The sequence below is a fragment of the Pelophylax lessonae genome (genome assembly GCF_965119305.1).
Source record: "Pelophylax lessonae genome assembly, chromosome: 3".
Lineage (NCBI taxonomy): Eukaryota > Metazoa > Chordata > Amphibia > Anura > Ranidae > Pelophylax > Pelophylax lessonae.
In genome coordinates, this window is record NC_138770.1 from 468,795,083 (window position 1) to 468,820,401 (window position 25,319).

Below are 25,319 nucleotides of genomic sequence, written 5' to 3' on the forward strand. Positions count from 1 at the left end.
ATATACCTGTAAAGGCTATTACCTAAACTCCAAAGTTTCAGGTATTGCATGGGAAACACTAGCATTCTGAAAATCCAAGCTGGTACCAGTTCAGAGAAAACATAATGAATACATTTTCCAGTTCAGAATATAAAAAGATAAATTGCAGTGTCCTTACATGCCTGTCACCCTTGCCCTATTATTCAGCATGTAAATGGCTACAAATAAAGCATACCCAATTACTCAATATAATATACAATTTATTTAAAGCATACACACAATGTATTTACAAAAGAACTGAACACTATGTTTTGGGTTGAATTCAATGGACTGGAGTCTTTTTTCAACCTATATTACTATGAGGCATACTTATAAAGCAGTGCATGTGACTTTCACCAAACATTCACTGCTAGTGAATCAATGCCATTTCAAACATGTACCTGCAGAAAATGTTTTGCGAATGTCAAATTCAATGGTTTATAAACATACACTTAGGTAATCAGTGTTAATTTCCACTTCTCTTCTGAACCACAGCTCTTTCTATATGCAGTTCCGTACAGTGGTTACTATTTCTTGCAGCATGGCATCTCTGTTTTCTTTTGTAATCTAAAATGAAAAAATGAAATATATTAACAAACAATGTTTACAGATTGAAGTGACATTTTTTTATGAATAGCTCTTATTCTGCACTTAAAGTGGGCTTTGCATGAAAATAAAACTAACCACTATGTATTTCTCCCCCTGTACCCATGTAAAACCACAAGGCCTAATCTAACTCCTTTTTGTGTTTTAGAAATGTGCAAAATTCAACTAAAAAAACTTTTGAAAATGGTCTCTTGTGCACTTTGTTTTTAAAAACAGAAAGGACCCCCATTTTGTATCAAGTTGGAATCTAAATGTATTTTTGCAGCCCTTATTTAGAATCAAATAGTAAAAATAAGAGTGCAGTTCCTTCAAATTTTCCAAAGACTGCATTTACAAAAATAGCATTTCTCTAAGAACATTCATAAATGAGTACTTTATCGGAGTAGAGTGAAGAATTGGATAGCAGCAAAATCCAAAGACTGTAATCTGATCGTAATATGTAAAATATCCAAAACTTTTTTTTGTTTTTGCATTTTAGACAATTTTTTTTTTTGCCTAGAACATATAACACACACAGGGAACTTTGTAAAACAGTGTACCAAATAATTTCTCCTCCCGTTTCATCTGTGCCTCTTCTAACAGATAGTTTGCCACCAATCTCATTTGGGCCTCCTGAACTCAGCTGCCCCTGTTGTGGTCTCAACCAACTTTGTGCACTCACAAATCTCCTTTTAAGACCCCGTTCACATTAGGTCGCTCCGACTTAGGGGGCGACCTGTGAAGTCGCGTGCAGCGCGACTTGCAAGGACTTCACATAATGGAAGTCAATGCAAGTCGCCTCCAGGTCACCCCCAAGTAGTACAGGACCCTTTTTCTAAGTCGGAGCGACTTGTGTCGCTCCTATTAGAACGGCTCCAGTACTACACAGTGGGAGCGACGGTGCACGACTTGTCAGGCTGACCAAGTCGCCTGACAAGTCGTACTAGTGTGAATGGACACTCAATGTTCAAGCATCATTCACATTAAGGGTCACACAGGAACACTTTTTCCTAGCAGCTTATTTTGCCTTAGGCTGGAAGAACTTCCGAACTACATCTTCTCATCTACCTCTGCTCTGGAAAGACAAGGACCGAACCTCTTGATTCCAGGTCCTGACTCTGGATGAAGGAGCACAGGGCTACCTTTGGATAGTGGCATTGTCAGTCGGAGGGGAGGGGAGTGTTTGATGTATTAACAGACAAAATAAACTAACAAACTAAAGCCAAACTCCAGCTCACACTGCAGTTACAGCAACTGTTTTTTCTTATGGGATTACAGTTTTACATGAATAAATAAAAGCTGGTCATTGTAAGCACCCCATCAGTGGTGAATGGTTTGTCTCAGCAGTGCAACATTCACAGGATAGCTGCTCTGTTGAAAAACAACATTCTTACTGTGTGGATCACTAGATGAAAATAAGGGAAAGAAAGTAAAAACAAAACTAATACAGCCATCACATCTACACATATAATAAATGTTTTCTTTTGGGTTTAATACCACTTTAAGGGAAAAACACACCTGGCATTCTCCTAACCCTAACATAAGCAAAAACTTCTGAAAATCTGTCAAGTCATTATATGGGCAAAATACAGTTGGGGTCACTTACGTTAAACACTTTAACATCCTGACGATGTCTTATTTCTTCAACAAGTGGAAGCGGTTTTCCTTTTGGTACTGGAATGGTTCCGAAAACCACAGCATTAGCAGAATCCAAAACTTTATGGACAACCGAAATAAATTTCTGACTAAAGAGCTCCATTTTTCCAATCTCATCTATGACACAAACAGATTTTTGTGCAAGATTTCCAGTTTTCAGCTGTTGGCAAAACAAAGCTGTTGTCATCATTAGTAAAAAAAAAAAAAGTCCCTGACTAATTATTTAAACTAAATAACATATACATCTGACATTTTATGTGATAATCGCATACATGAAGATATACTCCTCATAGCAACAGGTCAAAGACCGCCACTGGCTTCTTAAATATAATCTGTTGGACTTAAAAACTACAAAAATATACCCTATTTCTCAATACAAAACTTTCAAATATATTCCCATCCAAAGTGAGCCAGTAAGGGGGTCATTAACCACTTTACCACCGGAGGATTTTGCTGTCTTACGTCCAGGCCACTTTTTGCGATTCGGCACTGTTAAACTTTAACTGAAAATTGTGCGGTCGTGCGACGCCGTACCCAAACAAAATTTTCGTCCTTTTTTTCCCACAAATAGAGCTTTCTTTTGGTGGTATTTGATCACCTGTGCGATTTTTACTTTTTGCCCTATAAACAAAAAAAGAGCGTAAATTTTGAAAAAATAACAATATTTTTAGAATTTTTTTGTATGAAATCCCCCCCCCCCCCCCCCAAAAAAAATGTAAAAATCCAGTTTTTTTCATTTTTGGCCAATTTGTTTTCTGCTACCTATGTTTGGTAAAAAAAATCACAATAAGCGTATTTTGATTGGTTTGCGCAAAAGTTATTGCGTTTACTAACTAAGGGAAAGATTTCTGTCATTTTTGGTGTTTTTTTAACTAGTAATGGCGGCGATCTGCGATTTTTTTTGCGGGACTGCGACATTGCGGCGGACAGATCGGACCCTTGACTGACATTTTTGACACTTTTGGGGGTACCATTGACATTACTACAGTAATCAGTGCTATACATGTGCACTGTTACTGTAAAAATGACACTGGCAGGGAAGGGGTTAATTTTATTGGAGAGGGAGGGGTTAATGTATGCCTGGTGCTTACTAACGTGTGTGGGGGGAGGTGACTCAGCTATGCTGACCCCTGCAATCTGTCACTGTCTGTCACTTAGGAGATCCGCCCGCTTTGTTTACACACGCGGGCGGATCTCCAAACTCGATTCCCTGATGATAGGGGAAGAGCGGCGGTGATTACCGCCGCTCCCCCCTGGCCCGACTCCCGCTGTGACTGAATACAGCGGGAGCGAGCCTCTGGCGGCGCGCGTGCGCCGCACACAAAGGGAGGAGTCCAGCGACGTAGGTAAAGTGGGGGTAAAGTGGTTAAAAAGCCCATCATCAGTTCACAAGAGTACATTATAATTTGTTAGCCTCAAGTAAAGGAACTACTTTCTATAGTTCTTAGAGTAATTTTCATCTTCTGGCTGCATACATAGTTATGCTAAAGAAATAGACACAAGCAGTGGCGGCAGGCGTATTGAGGGCGCAGGGGCCCCCCCATCCATGCGTCCGGCCCCTAATCTGCATGCAGGGGCGCCGGACGCATGGAGCTTAATGGGTTTTTTTTTTTAATCACCTGATTAGAGCCAGAGGCTCTAATAGGGTAATGCAAATGGTGGAGCCAGGGCGCAGAGCAGTGCACCCCGAGCCCACCCATTGTGTGACAATAGCGAATGAAAATTCGCTATTGTCACACCGATCCTCCTCCTGGCCAATCAGGAAGCGCGTCCGATAAGCTCTTCCTGATTGGCAGCAAGGAAAACCCCATGCCATTGGCAGAGGAGGAGGCGGAAGGACTGGAGGAGACGGGCCGCTGGGGGACACAGTGAGGAGAAGCCACCGCGGGGACTGAAGAGAAGCCGCCACCGCGGCTGCTCCAGGGCTCCAGGTAAGTGCCCTGGTCTGGGGGGGGGGGGCCCACACTTCATTGAAGGGGGCACGCACGCACGCTGGTCTCTGCAATGATGGGGGCACGGCACGCTGGTCACTGCATTGATGGGGGCACGGCAAGCTGCTCACTGCATTGAAGGGGGAACGGCAAGCTGGTCACTGCATTGAAGGGGGCACAGCAAGCTGGTCACTGCATTGATGGGGGCACGGCAAGCTGGTCACTGCATTGATGGGGGCACGGCAAGCTGGTCACTGCATTGATGGGGGCACGGCAAGCTGGTCACTGCATTGAAGGGGGCACGGCAAGCTGGTCACTGCATTGATGGGGGCACGGCAAGCTGGTCACTGCATTAAAGGGGGCACGGCAAGCTGGTCACTGCATTGAAGGGGGCACGGCAAGCTGGTCACCGAATTGAAGGGGGCATGGCAAGCTGGTCACTGCATTGAAGAGGGCACAGCAAGCTGGTCACTGCATTGATGGGGGCACGGCAAGCTGGTCACAGCATTGAAGGGGGCATGGCAAGCTGGTCACTGCATTAAAGGGGGCACGGCACGCTGGTCACTGCATTGATGGGGGCACGGCACGCTGGTCACTGCATTGATGGGGGCACGGCACACTGGTCACTGCATTGATGGGGGCACGGCACGCTGGTAACTGCATTGAAGGGGGCACGGATAGCTGGTCACTGCATTAAAGGGGGCACGGCACGCTGGTCACTGCATTGATGGGGGGCATGCTGGTCACTGCATTGAATGGGGGAATGCTGTGGTAACTGCATTGAATGGGGGCATGCTGTGGTAAATCTGCATTGAATGGGGGCATGCTGTGGTAACTCTGCATTGAATGGGGGCATGCTGTAGTAACTCTGCATTGAATGGGGGCACGCTGTAGTAACTCTGCATTGAATGGGGGCACACTATACTTTGATTACTGAAGGCCCCTTTCACACTTTTGTGACCTCAAAGTCATGCCAAAGTCATGCCTATTTTTTTGCCGATTTTTTCTGTTTGCGCCCCCCCCCCCCAAAAAAAAAAATTTTGAGCACCAGCCGCCACTGGACACAACTCTATCTAGTTCAACTAGCGGAAACAAAAAACATAATAACTAAACAGAAAATCCCCATATACAGAATACTATATTCAAACCACTGTTCCTGATCTTTGCGGACAGTATTAGGACAGGAGATGTACCAGGGGAGTGGAGGAAAGCTAACGTGATTCCGATATTCAAAAAGGGTCAGAGGCATATACCGGGAAATTATAGGCCTGTCAGTCTGACATCAGTAGTATGTAAACTTCTGGAGGGGATGATAAGGGACTATATCGTAGAGTTTGCTAAGGACAACAGCATCATCAGTAGTAACCAGCATGGGTTTACTAATGGGCGTTCTTGTCAAACCAATCTCTTAACATTCTACGAGGAGGTGAGCTGTGAGCTAGATAGGGGCAGACCAGTGGATGTGGTGTTCCTAGATTTTGCTAAGGCGTTTGATACAGTTCCCCATAAGCGCTTAGTTTATAAAATAAGTTCTGCAGGTATCGACAGCAAGGTTTGCTCTTGGATACGGAACTGGCTAAAAGGGCGTGTCCAAAGGGTGGTAATAAACAGCGCATACTCAGACTGGTCTGAGGTAGTAAGCGGGGTCCCCCAAGGCTCAGTCCTAGGACCAACCTTGTTCAATTTATTCATAAACAGCATTGAGGACGGGATCAGTAGTTCAATATCAGTTTTTGCAGATGACACAAAATTAGGCAGGGCAATAACAGCACAGCATGAAGCAGATATCCTACAGAATGACCTGGACAAAATAACGGAGTGGGCAACGACTTGGCAAATGAGGTTTAACGTGGAGAAGTGTAAGGTTTTGCACTTGGGGACTAGAAACATTAAAGCACAATACACGTTAGGAGGGGAACCCCTGGGAGAATCAAAAATGGAGAAGGATCTGGGTGTCTTGGTGGATGATAGACTAGGCAACAGCATGCAATGTCAAGCGGCAGCTGCCAAGGCTAGCAGAATATTAGCATGCATAAAGAAAGGGATGTATTCCAGAGATAAGACTATAATCCTTCCACTTTATAAAACTCTGGTCCGACCGCATCTGGAGTATTCTGTACAGTTCTGGGCACCAGTCCTCAGAAGGGATGTGTTGGAGCTGGAGAGGGTCCAGAGAAGGGCAACTAAACTAATTAGGGGATTGGAGGACCTTGATTATGAGGAGCGTCTGCAATCGCTTGATTTATTCTCCCTGGAGAAGAGACGCCTGAGGGGGGACATGATAGCAATTTTTAAATATCTCAATGGGGATCTAGGCTTAGAAAAAAAGCTGTTCAGTCGCAGGGATTGCATGAGGACTCGGGGGCATACAATGCGATTAGAGAAGCGTTTTAACCTCAGGCAACGTAGGGGGTTCTTTACTGTTAGGGCTACAAGATTGTGGAATTCTCTACCACAAGAGGTGGTTTCTGCAGGTAGTATGGTGGCTTTCAAAAGACTACTAGACGTACATCTCAAGGATCAGAACATTCAGGGGTATGCGAGATGATTACAGCCACACACACCTACACAGGTTGAACTGGATGGACTATTGTCTTTATTCGACCTCACCTACTATTGATTCAGAGGAGGGCAAAAAACTTTATAAAGCTTGGTTAAATTTGCCTCAGTGGGGGGAAAAAAAAAATTCCTTCCTGATACCCTAGAAGACAAACCGATATTCCCTAGATCAACAATCTCAGGTGTTATTACCTATAAGACCCCATTCACACTTGCAAATGGAGTTGTCAGCGATTAGATGCAAGAGACACAGCGGGGGTTCCCGGCAATTACGGTAGGTGTGAGTAGAAGCCTCATTGATAGCCATGGGAAGCTGCTTGCTTCCGCAGCTATTTATGGCCGTTCACATATACCGTAATCACTCATGGAGCAATTATCTGCAAACTATAGCTCTTGGATGCAGACAGGCTTCATGAGTGTTTACATATGAGCAGCCGTGAATAGCTGCGCAAGCTGTCAGCCCCCTATTGCTTTCAATGATGCTTTTGCTCGCAGCTAGTTACTGAGAACCCCCGCTTGGTCTCCTGCTAACAACCCCATTCATAAGTGTGAATTGGGCCTAAATTTAAATACACAGTTAAATTTTGTCTGTTAAGGAATACATTGATTTTTTTTAAAACAATCTACTGAGATGGCCAGAGCTAGTAATAAAACATACACACATTAACAAAACAAAACAAAACATGCCATATGACATGCTTACTGAGCTTGTGAGAAATCTGTTTTGCCTAGTAAATCAAACAGCTCATTGTCGATTCTTCTTATTGCGTCAGCCAATGAAAAGAATAACCAGGACATTTATAATCCCAAGACAAAATGGCATGATTTTTTTATGTAGGTTTCCAGCTACAGTGGTGATCGAAAGTTTGGGCACCCGAGGTAAAAATTTGTATTAATGTGCATAAAGAAGCCAAGGAAAGATGGAAAAATCTCCAAAAGGCATCAAATTACAGATTAGACATTCTTATAATATGTCAACAAAAGTTAGATTTTATTTCCATCATTTACAATTTCAAAATAACAGAAAACAAAAAAATGGCATCTGCAAAAGTTTGGGCACCCTGCAGTTAATATCTTGTACTGCCCCCTTTGGCAAGTATCACAGCTTGTAAACGCTTTTTGTAGCCAGCCAAGAGTCTTTCAATTCTTGTTTGAGGTATCTTTGCCCATTCTTCCTTACAAAAGTCTTCCAGTTCTTTGAGATTTCTGGGCTGTCTGTCACGCACTGCTCTTTTAAGGTCTATCCATAGATGTTCAATTATGTTGAGGTCAGGAGATTGTGAAGGCCATGGCAAAACCTTCAGTTTACGCCTCTTGATGTAATCCACCGTGGATTTTGGGGTGTGTTTAGGATCATTATCCGTTTGTAGAAGCCATCCTCTCTTTAACTTCAGCGTTTTCACAGATGGCTTCAAGTTACCATCCACAATTTGCTGAAATTTTATTGAATCCATTTTTCCTTATACTCGTGAGATGTTCCCTGTGCCACTGGCTGCAATAAGACCCCAAAGCATGATTGATCCACCCCCATGCTTAACAGTTGGACGGAGGTTCTTTTCATTAAATTCTGTGCCCCTTCTTCTCCAAACGTATCTTTGCTCATTCCGGCCAAAAAGTAAAATTTTAACCTCATCAGTCCACAGAACATGTTTCCAAAATGCATTTGCAAAGTTCAAACGCTGATTTTTGTGGTGAGGACGTAGAAGAGGTTTTCTTCTGATGACTCTTCCATGAAGACCATATTTTTACAAGTATCTCTTTATAGTGGAATAGTGTACCACAACTCCAGTCTCTGACAGATCTTTCTGGAGGGATCGTGCAGTCAAACGTGGGTTTTGAATTGTTTTTCTCACAATCCGGCGAGCTGTTCAGTCTGATATTTTTCTTGTGATATAAAATTAAAACAGTGCTTGACACATGTATGAAAATAATCAAAGTGATCCTATTAAAATAAATCATATAAAGAGTGAATCATATAGAGAAATTAGAGCAAAAAGTAGTACAGCTGCTGTGCATCCAAAAACAATTATTGGAAAAAATGTGTGTAAAAAATTAAAAAAGCGCTAGCAACACAATTGTATTAAATTAATATATGTTCCAAAGTGCAAAGTGGTCTTGCACTTTGGAACATATATTCATTTAATACAATTGTGTTGCTAGCGCTGATATTTTCCTTGGTCTTCCAGATCTTTCTTTAACTTCCACTGTTCCTGATGACTGCCATTTCTTACATTCCGAACAAAGGATATTGACATCTGAAAACGCTTTGCTATCTTCTTATAGCCTTCTCCAGCTCTGTGAGCGTCAACTATTTTTAGTTTCAGTTTTCTAGACAACTGCTTAGAAGATCCCATGGTGCTGATTGTTGGGGAAAGGTCAGATGAGTCTGGGCATTTAAAACCTTTGAGATTGACATCACCTGGTCTTCCCAGATGATGATTGAAAACAATCCATGACACTGGCAGGCCTTGCAAAGGGGGCAGTGCATGCTATAAATTCTGCAGGGTGCCCAAACTTTTGCAGACACCATTTTTTTGTTTTCTATAATTTTGAAAGTGTCAATGATGGAAAAAAAATCTAACTTTTTTTGACATATTATAAGAATGTCTAATCTGTAATTTGATGCCTTTTGGAGACTTTTCCATCTTTCCTTGGTTTCTTTATGCACATTAATACCAATTTTTACCTGGAGTGCCCCAACTTTCGATCACCACTGTATATAAGAGTAAATCAATTTTTTCTGGAATCTTTCAAGCAGATTTTTTTTTCGCCATCTATGTTCTATTGAGGAGATTTCCCTTAACTGCCTGTCAGAAAGTGAGCGAAAATCCCTGCAAATTAAGGAAATTCCTTAGGGACCCCAAGGTCACAACAGTGACAAACTATTGTCCCCATTGAAAGATTTTCCCTCTATTACTTTTCTGGGGACAGCCCAAATTTTAGGAATTTCTTCTACTTTCACTTTCAATGATAATAGTAAACAGGACAAATAGAGAGCGTGAATTTCCCTAACGGGGGCACAGACAGCAGTAAAAGAAACCGACAGGCGTTTTAATTCATCTCCCCTCTACCCACAACTAAAAAAAAAGTTTTTCCTTTAGTTAGACTTTAAGATTACAGACCTCAAACTGCTGGATAATGATAAAAGCACATGAAGGTTTTAAGGCCCTATTCCGTACAAGGGAGATGATACAGTGTAGAAAAAACTGGAGTAGGACACTAGGCGGAAAAGAGTTAAACGAGTTTGACTATGCCCATAGGGCAGTCCTAGGGGGTATACTCTAACTTCCTGCTCTAGCTCTTCAGTTTTGTAACAAGCAGTGTCAGAAGAACATAACCCCCAACTCATTAGAGGGGTGGGTGCTATGTCTGTCAATGAACATCAAAGAAAAGGATTTTACGGTAAGACAAAAATCCAGTTTTCTCTTTCGTTAATTGACAGACACCCTGTCAGCTCCAAATCTGACCCTGGGGACGTCAAAAGCAGTGTCAACATGAGGGGTGGGAAGAAAAAAGCAATAAATATACTTCCCAAAGGCTAAACGTAGCCAACCAGGAACAACTGGAGCTCACCTGAAGAAAAAAGTGCACCCTCAAAGAGGACTAATCCTCTCCAACAGCAGCCTGCCAACCCTTGCGGCCAAAGGAAGCATCCGCAGATACCAACACATCCATCTTATAAAATTTTGTGAAAGTGTGCACGGAAGCCTGATGACGGAAGTACCAAAGAGGCACTAAGAGCCTATGTAGAATGCGCATTAACAGGGAAAGGAGGATCCTGACCCTCAATGGAACAGGCCTGCACCACCGTCAGCCTAATCAATTTAAAAATGGTCGCAGCAGACGCGACCAGCCCCTACAGGGTCCATCCCTAAGGAAAAATAGGGAATCCAATTTTCGGAAGGACTCAGTCGCCGCCAGGTACACCATGATTGCCCGAGCCACATTCAAAGAATGTAAGGCAATCTCTTGAGGGTGTTTAGGACTTAGGACACAAGGAAGCGAACACAATGCCTTTATTTCAATGGAAACCAAAGATAGTTACATAGTTACATAGTTAGTGAGGTTGAAAAAAGACATCAGTCCATCCAGTTCAACCTATGATGTGTTTGCTTTTAACCGTACATTGTATACCCCTGTATGTTGTGGTCTTTAAGGTGTCCATCCAATAGTTTTTTGAAACTATCGATGCTCCCTGCTGATACGACTGCTTGTGGAAGAGAATTCCACATCCTTACCGCCCTTACAGTGAAGAACCCCTTACGCATTTTAAGGTTAAACCGCCTTTCCTCTAGTTTTAGTGAGTGGCCACGTGTCTTGTTGTATTTCCTTACTCTGAATAGTTTGTTCCTTATGCTAGGGTCGCCAGTACAGTATTTGTACATTGATATCATATCCCCCCTCAATCGTCTCTTCTCTAGAGAGAATAGGTTCAGTGCTTGTAGTCTTTCCTCATAGCTGATGTCCTCCATTCCCCTAATTATTTTTGTTGCCCTTCTCTGGACTCTTTCCAATTCCAGCACATCCTTCCTGAGGACCGGTGCCCAGAACTGGACAGCATACTCCAGATGTGGCCGGACCAGAGTCTTGTAGAGCGGGAGAATAATCTCTTTATTTCTGGAGTGAATCCCCTTTTTTATACATCCCAATATTCTGTTGGCTTTGCTTGCAGCTGCTTGGCACTGCATGCCACTGCCAAGCCTGTTGTCTACCAGTACCCCCAAGTCTTTTTCCATCCTAGACTCCCCCAGAGGTTCCCCCCCTAGTGAGTAGCTTGCTTTCTGGTTTCTGGCCCCCAAGTACATTACTTTACATTTATCAACATTAAACCTCATCTGCCATGTAGTTGCCCACCCCGTTATTTTGTTTAGGTCCGCTTGTAAGGTTTCCACATCCTGCATAGAAGATATTGGCATGCTTAGTTTAGTATCGTCCGCAAATACTGAGATTGTACTAGATATCCCCTCCTCTAGATCATTTATGAATAAATTAAACAGGATTGGCCCCAGGACAGAACCCTGGGGGACCCCACTTTCCACCCCCGCCCAATCCGAGTACTCCCCATTAATCACCACCCTCTGGACTCTCCCCTGGAGCCAGTTCTCTATCCAGGTACTCACCTTATGGTCCATACCTACCTTCCTTAGTTTGTACAGTAAGCGTTTGTGGGGAACGGTGTCAAAGGCCTTTGCAAACTCCAGATACACCACATCCACTGGCTTACCTTTATCTAGATGGCAGCTCACTTCATCGTAGAAGGTTAATAGATTGGTTTGGCAAGAACGATTTTTCATAAATCCATGCTGATTACTACTAATTATATTGTTTTCATTACTAAAGTCTTGTATGTGGTCCCTTAACATCCCCTCCAAAATCTTGCAGACTACAGATGTTAGGCTGACAGGTCTATAGTTACCCGGGATACACCTCGGCCCCTTTTTAAATATTGGTACTACGTTGGCCTTTTTCCAATCTGCTGGCACCATACCTGTCTGTAAACTATCCTTAAAGATCAAGAATAATGGTCTGGCAATCACCTGGCTGAGCTCTTTAAGAACCCTCGGGTGCAAGCCATCCGGTCCCGGTGATTTATTTATGTTAAGTTTCTCAAGTTTAGTTCTAAGTCTGTCTTCTGTTAGCCATGGCACTTCCTGAGGTGTGTTGTTTAGATTGGCCTTACAAGCGGGGTTCGTGTAGCCCCCCGATTCTTTTGTGAAGACTGAAGAGAAGAAATTATTTAACACTTCCGCCTTTTCCCTGTCCTCAGTGGCCATATTTCCTTTGTCATCTTTTATGGGGCCAATGTGTTCTGACCTCGCTTTCTTACTGTTTATATACTTAAAGAACTTCTTGGGGTTCTTTTTACTCTCTTCCGCTATATGTCTCTCGTGTTCTATTTTAGCCGCCCTGATTTCATCTTTACATTTCTTATTACACTCTTTGTAATGCTTAAATGCTGCCAATGACCCCTCAGCCTTGTATTTTTTGAAAGCCTTTCCTTTAGCACTAATATGCATTTTTATGTTGGAGTTAAGCCACCCAGGGTTTAATTTTGCTCTTTTAAATTTATTTCCCTTTGGAATGCACTGGTCAATCCCCTTGTTAAGTATGCTCTTGAAGCACTCCCATTTTTCCTCCGTGTTCTTTGTTCCCAGGGTTCTATCCCATTTGATATTTTCTAGCAGCGAGCGCAGTTTTGGGAAATTAGCTCTTTTGAAATTCAGCGTCCTTAAATTACCCCTCTGCTTCCTATTACTATAATTAATACTGAAACGTATTGACCTATGGTCACTGTTTCCTAAGTTCTCCCGTATTTCTATATCCGTGAGCAGGTCTGTATTGTTGGTAATCAGTAGGTCAAGTACCGCATTGTTTCTTGTCGGTGCATTCACCATCTGACCCATGAAATTGTCCTGCAAGATATTTAGGAACTGCCTAGCCTTGGCCGAATGCGCGGTTCCATCTGCCCAGTCTATATCAGGATAATTAAAGTCCCCCATTATAATGACATTTCCCATCCTTGCTGCCAATCCTATCTGTAAAATGAGGTCCGCCTCCCCCTCCTCCCTCAGGTTGGGGGGCCTATAGCATACGCCCAATATTACCTTCCCCACTGTGCCTTCCCTTTGAAGCTCTACCCATAGGGATTCTGCCTCGTCCTTAGCTCCATTATTAATATCATCCCTCATATTTACCTGCACACTGTTCTTAATATACAGACATACCCCTCCTCCTTTTTTACCCTCTCTATCTCTGCGATAAAGGGAATATCCCTGAATGGTCGCCATCCAGTCATGAGAGCTGTCAAACCAAGTCTCAGTTATCCCCACAAAATCTAAGTCCTCCTCCAACAACAGCAGCTCCAGCTCTCCCATCTTGTTGGCCAGGCTTCTGGTATTGGTATACAAACCTCTTAATTTTGAGCGGCTACATATATCCTCATTTGATGTTTTTAGGTTGCCCTCCTGATTTTTCCCCATACCCATCCTGGGTATAGGATCTCCGTACACCCTACCGCTAGTGCCCCCATTTCTGCCCTCTGAAACTTGCTTTCCACTGGCTAATTCTACATCTGTACCCTCCCCCCCATTCCCTAGTTTAAAAGCCCCTCTAGCTTTTTGGCCATCCTCGCACCCAGTACGGCTGCACACTCCCCATTTAGGTGCAATCCGTCCCTACAAAAGAGCCGGTGACCGACTGAGAAGTCAGCCCAGTTCTCCAGGAACCCGAAACCCTCCTTACTACACCAGCTCCTCAGCCACTTGTTAACTTCCCTAATCTCCCGCTGCCTCTCTGGTGTGGCTCGAGGTACAGGTAGTATTTCGGAAAATACTACCTTGGAGGTCCTAGTCCTCAACTTAGCGCCTAAGTCCCTGAAATCGTTTAGGACTCTCCGTCTTCCTCTGCCTATGTCATTGGTACCCACGTGTACCATGACAGCTGGGTCTTCCCCAGCCCCACCCAATAATCTGTCCACCCGATCCGCGATGTGCCGAACCCGAGCGCCCGGCAAACAACAGACTGTTCGGCACACACGGTCTTTGTCACAGATTACACTGTCTGTCCTTCTAATAATTGAGTCCCCTACCACCAGCACCTGTCTTTCCTTTCCCTTTCTCCCAGCCTCACTGGAGGAGTTCTTCCCCTGGCAGCTAGGGGCGTCACTCTGCTCCAGCAATGCTGGTCCCTGACTGGTTTCCCCAACATCACACAACGGGGCGTATCTATTGGGGTGCTCCAGTCCAGGATCAGCCTCCTTGCCTTTTTGCCCTCTACCCTTCCTAACTGTCACATGTCTACTCTGCTCTGATGCCTGCACCTCCGATACTCCGCCCACCTCTGTGCAGACCCCTGCCTGCACCTGACTGGTATGATCCTGGCTCTCCTCCGGTATGGACATTCGTCTCAGTGTTGCCAGCTGCTTCCCTAGATTCAGGACCTGAGCTTCCAGGGAAGCAACGTGCTTACATTTTGCGCATTTGTATTCGCCCTCGATCACATGTCTGAGGAACGCATACATATTACAAGATGTACACCGAATCGCATCTCCACACCCGCCGGGCATTGTACCTACTATCTAATCTAATGGGGATTCAGTGATTTAAGACTATCCTATGTGGCTATTTCCTGGCTTCCTAACTCTACCTTCTCACCCTCTGGTACTCCGCTTCACTCACTTGACACTCAGTTGCACAACACTCACAATCTCACAGCCCGGTCAGTCGCACAACACTCACAGCCGCACCACCCGGTCAGTCGCACCACACTCCTGTCGCACTAACTCACAGTCTCACAGCCCGGTTCAGTCGCACCACCCTCACAATCGCACAGCCGGTCAGTCGCACCACACTACCAGTCGCTAGGACACTCACCAGTCGCAAGGACACTCACCAGTCGCAAAGATACTCACCAGTCGCAAGGAAACGTCACCAGTCGCAGGGACACTCACCAGTCGCAGGGACACTCACCAGTCGCAAGGACACTCACCAGTCGCAAGGACACTCACCAGTCGCAAAGATACTCACCAGTCGCAAGGAAACTTCACCAGTCGCAGGGACACTCACCAGTCGCTAGGACACTCACCAGTCACTAGGACACTCACCAGTCGCAAAGACACTCACCAGTCGCAAGGACACTCACCAGTCGCAAGGAAACTTCACCAGTCGCAAGGAAACTCACCAGTCGCAGGGACACTCACCAGTCGCAGGGACACTAACCAGTCGCAGGGACACTCCCAGTCGCAGGGACACTCACCAGTCGCAAGGAAACTCACCAGTCGCAAGGACACTTCACCAGTCGCAAGGACACTTCACCAGTCGCAAGGACACTTCACCAGTCGCAAGGACACTTCACCAGTCTCAGGGACACTCACCAGTCGCAGGGACACTCACCAGTCGCAGGGACACTCCCAGTCGCAGGGACACTCACCAGTCGCAAGGAAACTCACCAGTCGCAAGGACACTTCACCAGTCGCAAGGACACTTCACCAGTCGCAAGGACACTTCACCAGTCGCAAGGACACTTCACCAGTCTCAGGGACACTCACCAGTCGCAGGGACACTCACCAGTCGCAGGGACACTCACCAGTCGCCAGGAAACTCACCAGTCGCCAGGACACTTACCAGTCGCAAGGACACTCACCAGTCGCAAGGACACTCACCAGTCGCAAGGACACTCACCAGTCGCAAGGAAACTCACCAGTCGCATGGACACTTCACCAGTCGCAAGGACACTTCACCAGTCGCAGGGACACTCACCAGTCGCAGGGACACTCACCAGTCGCAAGGACACTCACCAGTCGCAAGGACACTCACCAGTCGCAAGGACACCCACCAGTCGCAGTGATACTCACCAGTGGTAAGATGCTCACCAGTCGCTAGATACTCACCAGTCGCAAGGACACTCCCAGTCGCAAGGACACCCACCAGTCGCAGTGATACTCACCAGTGGTAAGATGCTCACCAGTCGCTAGATACTCACCAGTCGCTAGATACTCACCAGTCGCAAGGACACTCCCAGTCGCAAGGACACTCCCAGTCGCAAGGACACCCACCAGTTACTCGCTGCGCCTCAGTGATCAACCTCAGTCACCAGTCCTGTATGTGTGTGTGTTCCTTTAAGCCTGACACTTGCTTAGGCTCCTGTCTCCCTCCTCTGTCACTTGCCTATCAGTCTGCCCTCAGCTCCTCTCCCTGCCAATGGCCAGGTCAGGAATTGTGTGTCTCCTCTGCCTCCCCTGTCCTCTCTCTGTCTGCCGCCCGCCCTTGCAGGGGGGGGGTGGGTTACCTCACCGCTCGCTGCCCGCACACCACGCTCTTACCTCTGGGGGGGGGGGTCTCGCCGCCGCTCTTCTCAGGAGGAGGGGTCACGCACCGCTCACCACCGCTCTTCTCAGGGGGGGGGGGGTCCCGCACTGCTCGCCGCCGCTCTTCTCGGGGGGGGGGTTCGCACCGCTCGGCGCCGCTCTCTTTAGAAGGGGGGGGGGTGCTCACACACACACTCGCTCCTTTGGTCAAACACACACGCGCGCTCCTCACACACGTCAGCCTCTGCTCCCCGCCTTGTCAGCCTCTGCTCCCGCGCTGCTCAAGTCTGCAGCACAGCACCACCTGTCGGCCACCAGCGCAGTACCAAGGTAGAGGCGGCGCCGAGCTCCGGACACTCAGTGTCCTAACTGCCTTAATGCTTGCTCTTCTGAGATCATGTAAGTTATTACAGATTTAAGAATAAGGCAGGGGCCATCGAGGATGTGGACTTTAGGAAGGAAAGACTGGCAGGGCTGAAACACCACATTATCTCCGTGAACCACCAAGTAAGGTGAACGAGAAGACAAGCTGCCAGCTCTGACACCCTACATGCAGAAGAAAAAGCCACCAAGAAGGCTACCTTCTGGGACAATGTAAGCAGAGGAATCTCATGCATATTTTCCCACATCGGTTACTGAAGAACCGACAGCACCAAGTTGAGATCCCATGAGGGTAATGGAGACCGCACTGGGGGAGAATGGTGGCGAACCCCCTCTCTGAACAAAGGTGAGAGTCACAGAAGCGTAGCCAAAGGAGAATAAAAGAAAACCGCCACCAAAAAGGAGCGAGGGTGAACCCCAAGAGATTCCTATCCGCAAAGTACGCTCTTCAAATACGATGGTAAATCTATCTAAAAGTAGATTTACTAGCTTACAGCAGCGTGGAAATATCCGATTCAGACAACCCTCTAGCCTTCACCACCTGGCTTCCGAAACTCAAGCCATTAAAGCCAGCGACTGTAAAGCAAGATGGAAGATTGGGCCTTGAGCCAACAGATCTCCTCTAAGAGAAAGTCTCCAAGGAGCATCGGTGACTAACCATATCAGATCTGTGTTCCAAGATCGAGGCGAGGCCAGTCTGGAGCCACTAGGATTGCCATAATCCCTTCTGCCTCGAGCCTACGCAGGAGTCTTGGCAGAAGTTCTAGAAGAGAAAAGACGTATATCAGACGATACAGGTCCTAAAGGACAGTGCGTCTGTGGCGTCGGCCAGAGGATCCAGAGAATGCACCACAAACCCAAGCACCTTCCTGTTGAGACGAGAGGCCAACAGGACCACCTCGGGAGTTCCCCACCAGAGACACAACTGATAAAACAGGCTGGCATCTGTGGTGACCACCGTCCAGTACAGGAGAAGGAAGATTTACCCTGTTGAAGCGCCAGAGAGTGAAGCCACCGAATCAAGGACCCTCTTGTACCCCAGCTCCACAGGATAAGATTATCTAGAGACTGTGGATTTTTCCCCCACATGGCAAGAATCTCTCTTTGCAGAGGTCTCCTGTGAACAGATTTTTGAAACTCGTCCCATGGGAGGAACACCCTGGCTAAGGATGAGTCCAGAACAGACCCAGATAGTCCAACTAGGTGGACGGAACCAGAGCCAATACCTTGGTTGGCCTTCAGAGCAGTCTGAGACTCTGCTAGCAGAAGATGATCATCCAGGTACTCCAGAATCGCAATCCCCCGCTGGCACAACAATGCCAACACAGGAGCCAACACTTGCGAAAACCCGAGGGGTTGAGGAAGACCCCTTGATAGGGCAAGCAGAGGAAGCGCAGATGACCGACATATATCTGAATATGAAGGTAGGCATCCTTAATATCGATAGAGGTCAGAAGATCCCCCTGATGTAGGGTTGCCACTACCGTACGAATGGACTCCATTCACATCTGTACCCCACAAAGCGGTTCAGAGCTTGAGGTCGAAGATTGGACGTACCTTGCTTTCCTTCCTGGGACCTTCAAACATGAAACAAACATTTTGATTCTGAGACCGGAACAAACAACCCTTGTAGTAGCAAGTCTTGCACCGCCCTGAGGAGACCTCGTAGGCAGCCTGGGGACAAACGCAGGTTGGAAGGAAAGAACCTCTCTGGAGAAGAAGACCGAAAACTCGATCTTGTAGCTGGACTGAATCAGCTCGTGGACCCACTTGTCTTGAATCAGGGAGGTCTACGGCTCCGGAAAGAAGCAAAGACGTCCTCCCCTACCCCAGATACGGGTGAGAGCTCCCCTTCAGGCAGAAGGGGCGTTTGTCTGCAGGTCTGGAAGGACCCGCTTTCAGCATACTAGACCAGGTATATTAGACTAGAACCTCCAGAGGAGGTCTTTCCAGGGAGGCTCCGAACAGACGATTCCCCACAAAGGGAAGATCACTCAAGGCCTTCTGGAAAGTCTGGTCCGCAGACCAGCATTTTAGCCATATCATGCGCCAAAGGATCATTGCTGTCACAGACAGCCCAGAGACTAAAGGAGCCGCATCCAGAGAGGCATCACAGACGAACTGCAACCCCTGGACCAACTAGTCCGCCAGCTCCGCAAAGGCAGGATGAATCTGTCCCCCCTTTCAGATCCTGGTGCAAAAGCTTTGCCCACTTGGGAAAGTCAGGGACACCATGCTATGGTGAACACCAACCTAAGGTCCGATCCAGCCACAGTAAACATGTGACGGACCAAAGTCTCAGCTCTCCTGTCAAAAGGATCTTTTAAAAACCGGAGACTCCTCCACCAGAATTATGGTAGATTTATTCAGCCTGGAGACCTGAGAGTCCACCACAGGTGGGACTGCCCACGTACTCAACAGAGACTCCTTAAGGGATACCATCTATTGAAAAGCTTAGGCACTGCCATATTGCGTTTAGAACTCCTCCACTGTCTCGCAACAATTTTGTCACAAGAGGCTGGAAAAAGGAAATGTCTTTGCCGCTTTAGAGGATCTGTGGGTCCAAGGGACTGGCGCCTCTGACGCAGCAGCAGCAATCCGTGCATCCACCAGTGCCTTTGCAAGCGCATGTGCAGTAAAAGAGGAATCATCCACGTAGTGTGAGTACCCGAGTACCTGAGTGTGAGTACCTGACTGCCTAAGTACCCGAGTGTGAGTACCCGAGTGTGAGTGTGTGAGTACCCGAGTGTGGTTAACCGAGTGTGGGTAACCGAGTGCCCAAGTGGGAGTACAGAGTGTGAGTACCCGAGTACCTGAGTGTGAGCAACTGAGTAACTGAGTGAGTAATTCCACTGACTCTCGCAACAATTTTGTCACAAGAGGCGGGAAAAAGGAAATGCCTTTGCCGCTTTAGAGGATCTGTGGGTCCCAAGGGGACTGGCACCTCTGACGCAGCAGCAGCTGCATCCCCCATGTTTAAAGTTTCCTGCACCAATACAATCAGTGCATGCACCAACGCCTTTGCATGCGCATGTGCAGGTAATCGCGTAATGTGAGTACCCCAGTACCTGAGTGTGAGTACCTGAGTGTGAGCACCCGAGTGGGAGTACCCGAGTGGGAGTACCCGAGTGGGAGTAACGGAGTGGGAGTACCCGTGTACCTGAGTGGGAGAACCTGAGTCCCAGAGTGTGAGCAACTGAGCAACTTAGTGAGTAACTGAGTGTGAGTACGCAAGCGTTGTAAAGTACCTGTGTGTGAGAAATTTGATTCAAGAAGCTAGAAAACACCTACACAAGACAAAGTTAAATTTCAAAACCCCCATTAGATTAGATTAGTGGGTACAATGACCAGCGGGTGTGGAGATGCGACTCGGTGCACATCATGTGGCATGTATGCGTTCCTCGATCATGTGGTCGAGGGCGAATACAGCTGCACAAAATGTAAGCACAATGCTTCCCTGGAAGCTCAGGTCCTCAATCTAGGGAAGTAAATGGCAACACTGAGAATAATCTGCATACTGAAGGAGAGACAAGGGTGCAGGCACCAGAGCAGAGTAGTTGGGCGACAGTAAGGAAGGGTAGAAGGGAACAAGGGAACGAGGCTGGTCCTGAGCTGGAGCATCCCAATAAATAAGCCCTGTTGTGTGATGATGGGGAAACCAGTCAGGGACCAGCATTGCTGGAGCAGAGCGACGCCCCTAGCCGGCAGGGGTTGAACTCCTCCAGTGAGGCCATGAACAAGGCTTCTGGTGGTAGGGGACTCAATTTTTAGAAGGACAGAAAGGGCAATCTGTCAAAAAGACCGTAAGTGGCGAACGGCCTGTTTATCGGGTGCTCGGGTTTGGCCCATCACCGATCTGGTGGACAGATTATTGGGTGGGGCTGGGTAAGACCCAGCTGTCATGGTACACGTGGGTACCAATGACAAAGTCAGAGGGAGATGGAGAATCCTAAAAAACGATTTCAGGGACTTAGGAGCTAAATTGAGGAGTAGGACCTCCAAGGTAGTATTTTAAGAAATACTACCTGTACCTCGAGCCACGCCAGAGAGGCAGCGGGAGATTAGGGAAGTAAACAAGTGGCTGAGGAGCTGGTGTAGTAAAAAGGGGTCCTCCCTGAGGGAGGAGCCGGGTGACGTCACTTCCGTGTTCCGTGTTGTGTCTGAGATTGGATCGATATCCAGACTATTTATGCTACACTCCACGATTTGTTGATTGCAGTTTTCTTTCAAGAATTTCGTTTAATCATCCTTGATTGTGTTTATGGGACACTTTTGGACTTTTATACATTTTTCACATATATATTTTTTTTTTTCATCATATTTTTTTTCATCACATTTTTTCACAGATTGATATCACCTATATTGTACTGATATTCATTATCGATTTTATTGATTACAATCTTTGGGATTGCAAATTTTTTGGATTGACCATTTATTCAATGGATGATTTCATACATTCGTTTGTTTGTTTTATAGTTATTCACCGAGGACTTCATTTAAGAGTAATAGATTTTATTTGGTTTTATTTTGATTTTCTGTATTAGTGCTATATCACATAGATCACATAGAGCACTATCCACGGTGGTGGACACCGTTATTGTCACATTTGTTTGTTATTTGAATTAGCGCCGATTTTTTACACCATACACATATCCATTCACGGTGGGGACACCGATTAAGATTGGCAGCTTTTTCTCCTTTTTCTTTTTTAAATTTTTATTTATTTTTTATTTTATATTGATTCACTCCCATCAAATCCCTCTGGGTAGCGCATTGATCCTCTTGTTATATTCATAAGAAGGGGTTTGGGTTCCTGGAGAACTGGGCCGACTTCTTAGTCGGCTACCGGCTCTTTAGTAGGGACGGTTGGCACCTAAATGGGGGGGGGTGCAGCCGTACTGGGAGAGAAAATGGCTAACAAGTTAGAGGGGCTTCTAAACTAGGTGATGGGGGGAGGGTACAGATGTAGAAATTAGCCAGTGGGGAGCAAGGTTCAGAGGGCAGAAATGGGGGCATTAGTGGTAGGGTACTCACAGTTCCTAAACCCAAGAAGGGTAGGGGGACAAATCGCAAGTGCAGCCTAAAAACATTGAACAAGGATATAGTATGCAACCGGACAAAATTATGAGGTTTGTATACAATGCTAGAAGCCTGGCCAACAAGATGGGAGAGCTGGAGCTGCTAATGTATGAGGAGGATTTAGATTTTGTGGTGATTTCAGAGACTTGGTTTGACAGCTCTCATGACTGTCTGGAGACCATTCAGGGGTATTCCCTATAGCGCAGAGATAGAGAAGGTAGAAAAGGAGGAGGGGTATGTCTGTATATTAAGCATAGTGTACAGGTAAATATGAGGGACGACATCACAAATGGAGCTAAGGAGGAGGTAGAATCCCTATGGGTAGAACTTCAAAGGGAAGGCACTATGGGGAAAGTAATATTGGGATTATGCTATAGGCCCCCAAACCAGGGGGAGGAGGGGGAGGCAGACCTATCACAGCTTGGAATGGCAGCAAGGATGGGAAATGTTATTATAATGGGGGACTTTAATTATCCAGATATAGACTGGGCAGAAGGAACCACACATTCATCTAAGGCTTGGCAGTTCCTAAATGTTTTGCAGGACAATTTCATGGGTCAGATGGTGAACGCACCGACAAGAAACAATGCGGTACTAGACCTACTGATTTCCAACAATACTGACCTGATCACGGATATAGAAATACAGGGCAACTTAGGAAACAGTGACCATAGGTCAATCCGTTTCAGTATAAATCATAGAAACAGAAGGGTAATATAAGGACACCGTTTCAAAAGAGCTAACTTCCTTAAACTTCGCTCTTTGCTAGACATTATCAAATGGGATCGAAGCCTAGGAACAAAGAACACAGAGGAAAAATGGGAGTGATTCAAGAAAATACTAAATAAAGGGATTGGCCAGTGCATCATCAGCGGGGAAGCCAATGCGTGTGTCAGGCGGCCCTGATTGCCACCTGACACTCTCAATCGCTCCCCGCTGAGATAGAAGGACGGTCGGCTGTTGTGAACACAGCCGACCGTCCTTCTCCCTGGGATGATCACAGAGCTCATGTGATCCTGCTATATAGGATCGCATGTCTCTATGGTCATCTTAGAAGCCCAACCCCATACAGTTAGAATCACTCCCCTAGGGTCACATTTAACCCCTTGATCACTTATACTGTTAACCCCTTCCCTGCCAGTGTCATTATGACAGTAACAGTGCATATTTTTAGCACTGATTACTGTAGTAATGTCACTGGTACCCCCCAAAAGTGTCAAAAATGGCAGTCCCGCAAAAAATCGCAGATCGCCGCCATTACTAGTAAAAAAATAAACATTAAAAATTACATAAATCTTTCCCGTAGTTAGTAGGCGCGATAACTTTTGCACAAAACAATCAAAATACGCTTATTGCAATTTCTTTCACCAAAAATATGTAGCAGAAAACAAATTGGCCTAAAATGTAAAAAAATTTCGATTTTTAAACTTTTTTTTGAGAATATCATATAGCAGAATGTAAAAATAGTTTTTTCAAAAGTGTCGCTCTTATTTACAGCACAAAAAATAAAAATTACACAGGTGATCAAATACCACCAAAGGAAAGCTCTATTTGTGGGAAACAAAGGAAGTCAATTATATTTGGGTACAGCGTCGCACAACCATGCAATTGTCCGTTAAATTAACGCAGTGCTGAATCGCAAAATATGGCCTGGTCATTAAGGGGGAAATCCTTCCGGTCAAAACTGGTTGAAAGAGCAAAAATAAACCCTGGGTGGCTAAACTCCAACATAAAAATGCATATTAAAACTAAAGAAAAGCCCTTCAAAAAAGACAAGGCTGAGGGGTCATTGGCAGCTTTCCAACATTACAAGGAGTGCAATAAGAAATGTAAAGGCGAAATCAAAGTGGCTAAAATAGAACACAAGAAACATATAGCCGAAGTAAAAAAAAACCCAAGACATTCTTTAAGTATATAAATAGTAAGAAAGCGAGACCAGAACACATTGGGCTTATAAAAGACAATGAAGGGAATCTGGCCACAGAGGACAGAGAGAAGGCAAAAGTTACATAGTTACATAGTAGGTGAGGTTGAATAAAGACAATAGTCCATCCAGTTCAACCTGTGTAGGTGTGTGTGACTGTAATCATCTAACATAGCCCTCAATCTCCTGATCCTTGAGATGTAAGTCTAAGAGTCTTTTGAAAGTCACCATACTACCCGCAGAAACCACCTCTTGTGGTAGACAATTCCACAATCTTGTAGCCCTAACAGTAAAGAACCCCCCACGTTGCCTGAGGTTAAAACGCTTCTCCTCTAATCGCATTGTATGTCCTCGAGTCCTCATGCAATTCCTTCGAATGAACAGCTTTTCTTCTAAGCTGAGATCCCCATTAAGATATTTATAAATTGCTATCATGTCCCCTCTCAGACGTCTTTTCTCCAGGGAAAATAAATCGAGCGATTGCAGCCGCTCTTCATAGGTAAGGTCCTCCAACCCCCTAATCAGTTTAGTTGCCCTTCTCTGGACTTTCTCCAGCTCCAACACATCCCTCCTGAGGACTGGCGACCAGAACTGGACAGAATACTCCAGATGCGGTCGGACCAGAGTTTTATAAAGTGGAAGGATTATAGTCTTATCTCTGGAATACATCCCTTTCTTTATGCATGCTAATATTCTGTTGGCTTTGGAAGCTGCCGCTTGGCATTGCATGCTGTTGCCTAATCTATCATCAACTAAGACTCCCAGATCTTTCTCCATTTTTGATTCCCCCAAGGGTTCCCCTCCTAACGTGTATTGTGTTTTTATGTTTTTGGTCCCCAAGTGCAAAACCTTACACTTCTCCACATTAAACCTCATTTGCCATGTCGTTGCCCACTCCGTAATTTTGTCCAGGTCATTCTGTAGGATATCTGCTTCATGCTGTGCAGTTATTGCCCTGGCCAATTTTGTGTCATCTGCAAAAACTGATAACGAACTACTGATCCCTTCCTCAATGCTGTTTATGAATAAATTGAACAAGGTTGGTCCCAGGACTGAGCCCTGGGGCACCCCGCTTACTACCTCAGACCAGTCTGAGTATGCGCTGTTTATTACTACCCTTTGGACACGGCCTTTTAGCCAATTCCGTATCCAAGAGCAAACCCTGCTGTCGATACCTGCAGACCTTATTTTATAAATTAAGCGCTTGTGGGGAACTGTATCAAACGCCTTAGCGAAATCCAAGTACACCACATCCACTGGTCTCCCCCTATCTAGCTCACAGCTCACTTCCTCGTAGAATGCTAAGAGATTGGTTTGACAAGATCGCCCATTTGTAAACCCGTTCTGGTTACTACTGATGATGTTGTTGTCTTTAGCATAC

At 45.8% G+C, this 25,319-nt stretch overlaps 1 protein-coding gene across 1 annotated transcript in view; it reads right to left on the minus strand.

Annotated features, from left to right (window-relative positions):
• Positions 1 to 431: 431 nt before the first annotated feature.
• The window catches only part of NTPCR (nucleoside-triphosphatase, cancer-related), a 150,098-nt gene continuing 125,210 nt past the window's right edge, over positions 432 to 25,319 (minus strand). The window contains exons 4-5 of the mRNA XM_082251823.1: positions 2,210 to 2,419; positions 432 to 585 (exon numbers count right to left, since the gene is read on the minus strand). Coding sequence (XP_082107949.1) covers positions 520 to 585; positions 2,210 to 2,419 — 276 coding nt within the window. The 3' untranslated portion in view covers positions 432 to 519. The remainder of the gene's footprint in view (positions 586 to 2,209; positions 2,420 to 25,319) is intronic.